Below are 6,000 nucleotides of genomic sequence, written 5' to 3'. Positions count from 1 at the left end.
GAATCTTGTCCTTTTTCTTTTTCTTGTTGTTTCTCATAATCTTGTTTGTAGGATTTAATTTTTTCCTCCATATGAAGAAGAGTTTCACGTCCATAAATTTTCCCTGTTTCAGGGTTTTCTCGTAACATTTTATCCCATAATTGTGTCATATTGACTCTCCAAAGACAATGGATACCAATATCATTAAAACCTGATTCAGGTTTCCATTTTCAAATCCATGGAATGCCAAATACTGTGAAAAATAAACAGAGAGTTTTTCCTGTAATCCAATTTTGGGAAAATTGAGCAATAACATGACTGGGAGCAAATGTCAGACATTCATTCATTGATTTATTAAACTCTTCAGGTAGTATCTTGGAGGATGGACCAAATGATTTCCATCAAAGGAAAAACGAGAATGTAATAACATGGAATCCAATCATTATCACATACCAGTGTTATTTTTATTCCATTTTTCTGTAATCACATCCTATTTTATGAATAAAAATTTATTCAAAAAATAGAGTGCGATAAACAAAAATTGGAAAATAAAATCACTCATTCACAAGTGTCACAATTTATACCTCCAAACTTAGAGGATTTTTATAAAGTTTAAATTAATGGTATGGGAAAGTGTGTGTCTCCGGTCCTACTCAGTCAAAACACGGCTCATTTGCAGCAAAAAGCCTAGAACATAAAGCTCAATTACTGTCAATCGGCTAGTAAACTTTAAACACAAAGGCCGACTCAGATAGATTTAATTTAATTTTTATCAAAGATTTGTCTATCTATTTAAAATTCGAATGATCGATCGGGCAACTGAATATTTGAAAGTTATACAAATTAAAATGGTTTATTAATTATTAAATTTTATTTTCTCCTATTTACGAGAAGTGTTATTTTTAATTATGGACTTATAAAATAAAAGATGATTTATCATATTGAAGTAAAAAATTTACGAATATATATATATATATATAGAATTATAATGAGATATATATTAAATTTTAACTCAATAAAATAAAATTATACTCGAATCGGAACTCTTGCTATGAAAAGAATGTCCCATTCATGTCTCAAATTTCACAAAATTATGGGTAAAAACCGAATTTGAAATGCTTTATGGAGGGCCCTTCTTGTGATAATAATTTGAACATCGTTCCATTGCCACGTAGAAAATCAATCCCTCATTATCTACGAGACTCAATATGGATTAGTCCTAAAATAAATTTTGGCTAATGAATTTTAGTATTATTAGAAATTACGTATTCAATAAAAATGGAGAAAGACCAAGTAAGCAAATACCAGTTTTTTTTGTTACAGCTGATATGTAAGACCGATCATTTACTGTTTTACCAAAAGTTATAGCTGGTGGTAGTTGTGTAACTCAAATATTTTATAAACACAACCTTTAAATTAATCTACTCAGCAAAAACAATTATTACATCTAACATGATCTAATCGTTTATGTTATTATTGTATTTTTTGCAACTTTCATGTGGAATAATCAATAATTTTGTATGAATTGCAATAATTAATATTTTTTAGTGGGTTTTGATTGAACGTGGAAAAACAGGGGTTCAGTGGCAGTTTCTTAGTTAGCAAGGAAGAACTTCAAGACCCCAAAAAATTTCCCCCTCGTATCAAACAAAAAAAAAAAAAGTAAAATAAAAAAGAATAAAAATAAAGAAACAGAATTAGAAAAAGGAAAATCGTGGGGTCCACATGCCACGTACATATTACATTAACACATCTATTCTCCCACATTCATTTTAACATTCACACTCATTATTTGTGGGTCCCGCTGTCCACTCATTCATCTTACTATTATTTTACATTAAATAAATATAATTTCAATTTTTTTACACATTTTAAATGACTATTATTTAAAATAAATAATAATATTACTATTTTGGATAAATAATATTATTTATTTTAAATGTATTTATTGCGTAAAATAATTTTGTCTTATATTACGACCGACGTCTATTTAAAATTAAACAAATAATTGAAAAATACAATAATCGAATATTACCATAATTGAAAAGTACAATACTCCAAAATTACAATAATTGAAAAGTACAATAATCTAAAATTACAGAAAATAAAAATTACAAATTCCATCTCGCCCTAATCTTTTGACATAGATGTTCGTGGAGGCTAAGTTGCGCTTCTGTCATTTGTGAAGTGTCTTTCGAAAGGATTGCGTATTCCTTTAGTTCAACTTTGGCTAAGGCAGATTTCGCTTTCATCTCATCAGCTTTCGCTTTCATCTCATCAACTTCGAGTTCTTTTTTTTTCATTTCAACTTCAACCTTTTTTACGCTTGTATACTCAGTAAATTTTGCAAACATTTTGTCCAAATTAATCGTCATACCTTCAATGTCAGAGTTCATTTTCCCTTTTCCCTTTCTCTTAGCTGCCTTATGACCCATTGGACGAGTTTCTTCTTCATTTAAGTCTACATGTAGACTTGCATCTTGGTTAGATGAGGTGTTGCTTGCCCCTGACTCTGAGGTCCTCGCCTTCTTTGTGCTAACAAGGTGATCGACGGACTGTGGAGTAAACATTGGCCGGTCTTTTACGATTCTCCACACATGCTCGAGGAAAATAGGATAATAGAAATAGTAGAGAGAATTTTTTTAGAGTGATTTGGTTGTGTGAATAATTTAAATAAGTTGTATAGAGTGATGAGTATTTATAGAAGAATTTTTGAATTTTTTTATTAAAGTAGCCGTTTGCTAGCCGTTGCCACGCAACGGAACTTTGCATTTAGCGACGGATTTTTGAAATTCGTCGCTAAATGTTCAATTTAAAACACGTTGAGAGACTAAACTATTTAATTGATCACCAATTTAATTAATTATCTTTCTCTAATTCCATGTGTTTAATTAGGGTTTACTTAGCCAAAGGGTTAATTAAAGCCATGCATAAAATACACACTTTTAATTTCTGACTATTTTTGTCCAATTATTGACGTGTAGGATCGAGTAATTTCCTCTTTATCAAAAGTTATAACTGCTAATAAGAGTACAACTCAGATACTTTTAAATCATATAGCACCTCGAGTGCCGTGATGTGTCTGTCGCTCTTCTAACAGAGACAATTATTTCATTATAACACACATAGTTATTCTTTCGGTATGAAAAACTATATAATCAAAAGAAAAAAAAAAGTTGATAAAGATCATCATGAGCCGTGGCCTCTGCTATCATATATGCATCTCTCTTTCTGTACGATTAAATTGCACCATTCCTAATAACAATAAACTTTTGGAATATCAAGTCATACTCACTCCTATATTAGATCCTTCAGAGTTAAAAAAGTGACAAGCATTTGACGCAGTGATTTTAGTCCATTTAAAATATCCCTCGACAAAAAAGTGGATTGAAAAGTGGGAAACAAAGTTAAAGTCGTGTTTTCAGAAAATCATATTGACGACAATCCTTCAATTGTAGACCATAAACATTAAATTCATCGAGGGAAAGTTTTCACAATCGAATTAATTTTTTTTCATTTGGATAATTATATAATTAATATAAAGCTACCTTTTTTTGGCCTCACGGAGGTATCAATTCTGCTGTGTAAGGGCTGAGTCATTCGACAAATCGTATAGAACTACCTTTAATTTGTTCTCGTGGCTTTATACTTTTTTTTATTAAGTGTGGTTTTGATAACTAATGCTAATCTTAATTAAGGATTAGTCATCATATCACTAGAGTTTATCCAGTTCTAAAATTGAACCAAATATTTGTTTCTTTAAAAAAAAAATAGTTGATTCTCAAAAAATGGGGAGAAATAATACATGATAAAAATTGCGATTTTACCGATAGAATAAATTAAGGGCAAAAAAATTGTGTAAGACAGTCTCATGGGTCGTATTTTGTGATACGAATATCTTATTTGGGCCTTTCATGAAAATATATTAATTTTTATGCTAAGAGTATTACTTTTTATTCTGAATATCGGTATGGTTGACCCATCTCACAGATAAAGATTCGTGAAACCGTCTATTACTCTAAATTAAGAATGATAACTGGAATGTAGAGTAAAATGAGATATTTGTCTTGTGTAATTGATTTGATTCTAGTCGAAATATCATTAACTAATCCAAATAAAAACAAAAAGAGACAGAAATTCATTTTGAACTCCATTGATTTGCGATGTTCTAGAACAGTGAAAGAGTTCTAATACATGCATTTTTTCGTTTTGAAATCCATCAAGAGCATGCAAGTCTACTTTCATACATCGGAAAGTGCTTCTTCTTCCCTCAACAACCGCTGCTGCCGAGCGATAAATGCCTCCACGGCCTGCCGGAACTCTGCGCTACTCATCTCGTCCTCCGCGCAGTACGAGGTGATGCCGCCGTTCGCCGCCGCGTTCTTCCTCCCGCTGTTCGCAGTTCTCTGACAGTACCTCTCCGTCACGCTTCGTCTCAACTCACGGCGGCGATCATCCACGTGCGCCACTCTCAACACTTTCTCTGATTTACTTCTGTTCATCCCCATGTCTCTTAGTTTCTCGTTACCGCTAGATTGATGGTTTCTGCCGCATTTTTCCACGTACTCGTCGTAAATATCGGGCCCCTTTCCGCTATTTTCAGCTGAAAATAGCCCTGATTTCAACAGCAGAACGGCGACAATCACGTTACCGATCACGAAAACAAATCTAGGGCTTATCAAAGTCAGCAGAATACCCTTGAAATGTTCTCCAGAAGACTTGACAGAAAAATGGAACTGTGAACAGAATCGAACGACGATGACCAAGAAAACAAAAATCTCCACCAACCGAAACAGAGTCGTAATTCTCAGAATCCTACGGTACTTTGAAATTGCGTGGGATTTTTCCACTCTTACATCACGAAACTTTAGTGAATCCATTTCTTAAGAGTTATCTACGTAGACAAATATTTACAATTATATTTCAGGGTTTCTTTCTTGGCTTATATATTTCCACAATTTTTATGAGAATTTGAAGCGAGCCTTGAATTTGAACAGAGAGCATGAATGAACTGCGATGTCCATTTCTAGAGAGAAGTAAAAAAAAAAAAAAAAAAGTTGGAGTTGAGAGTGAGTGAAATCTTTTGCAGTATGGAATAAACGGTAGGAATTGCAGGAATGAATGCATTGGAGGAGGTGATGGTATTTTATTTATAGGCAAAAGTTAGATTCGTTCCCCTTTTTCTTTTTTACTCAACTCACTTTGTTTCCAAAGCGACAAATTTTTTTGTATTTGAATAGGATTTAATTGTTTCTAATTTGGTGATAATAAAACGGGAAAATATTTTGTTTTCCTTGGTAATTTGTCGGATTTACCGATTTAGTTCATAACTTATAAGATTTTGGTATTAAAATACTTCACTTTAATTTCCGAATATTTTGGTTTTGTGGTTGACATGACCGTCATACACTATATAATTTTACGATGTCACATCAATGTTATAATAAAATAAAATTAGATGTTAAAAAATAATCAAAATTACCGCAATAAATCCAAACTTTTAATACTGGATAGACAAAACATAAATAATAATTTAAAAAATTCTTTTCTCCCAATAAAATGAGAAAACGGGTGCAATTGTTTCTTAAATTAGAAATAGCATATTCTCCATGATTAGTTTTACTCAAGATAATAAAAACTTAAAAGATTTTGAATACATGAGAATATGAGACCGGAGTTGTAGCCTAATGGTCTCACTCTCTTGCCGAACTAGCCGGTTTTCCAGATTTGATCACCTCTCCCCGCATGAGTTGTAATAAAAAAAATAAAATACATGAGAATATAAACTTTCATAAAATCAGGTTGTTCCTATTAAAAGGCATATAGACGTCCCAGTCAGTCTAGGCATGCTTAACGGGCGGTTCGACCCGGAACCGACTCGGAATCGGAACCAGTATGGAAGAACTGGACCCGAAACCATGTACAATCCCTTTGTTTTTGGGTTGAACCGGTTCAGTATTTGAACCGGTTCTGGATCCGGTTCCGAACCGGTTCCGGTCCGTATCCGGAACCGAACCCGGA

At 32.8% G+C, this 6,000-nt stretch overlaps 1 protein-coding gene across 1 annotated transcript; it reads right to left on the bottom strand.

The window, feature by feature from the left end:
- Nucleotides 1-4,108: 4,108 nt before the first annotated feature.
- LOC140828335 (uncharacterized) lies at nt 4,109-5,107 on the bottom strand. The gene is made up of 2 exons (XM_073191327.1): nt 4,676-5,107; nt 4,109-4,594 (listed from the first exon to the last, which is right to left on the bottom strand). The coding sequence occupies exons 1-2, from the start codon at nt 4,857-4,859 to the stop codon at nt 4,221-4,223; spliced, it is 558 nt and encodes a 185-aa protein (XP_073047428.1). The 5' UTR covers nt 4,860-5,107; the 3' UTR covers nt 4,109-4,220.
- Nucleotides 5,108-6,000: the final 893 nt, after the last annotated feature.

Source organism: Primulina eburnea, chromosome 3 (genome assembly GCF_022965805.1).
Source record: "Primulina eburnea isolate SZY01 chromosome 3, ASM2296580v1, whole genome shotgun sequence".
In the NCBI taxonomy this organism is placed as follows: Eukaryota; Viridiplantae; Streptophyta; class Magnoliopsida; order Lamiales; family Gesneriaceae; genus Primulina; species Primulina eburnea.
Note: the sequence above shows the minus strand (reverse complement) of the source record. Positions and strands in the feature narration are given on the sequence as shown.

Excerpts from the sequence above, each read along its gene's own strand:
- LOC140828335 (XM_073191327.1), bottom strand. The coding sequence starts at position 4,859 with ATGGATTCACTAAAGTTTCGTGATGTAAGAGTGGAAAAATCCCACGCA. Across the intron at positions 4,595-4,675 it reads TTCTGGAGAACATTTCAAGG|GGCTATTTTCAGCTGAAAAT; the intron begins GTATTCTGCTGA and ends TGTTGAAATCAG.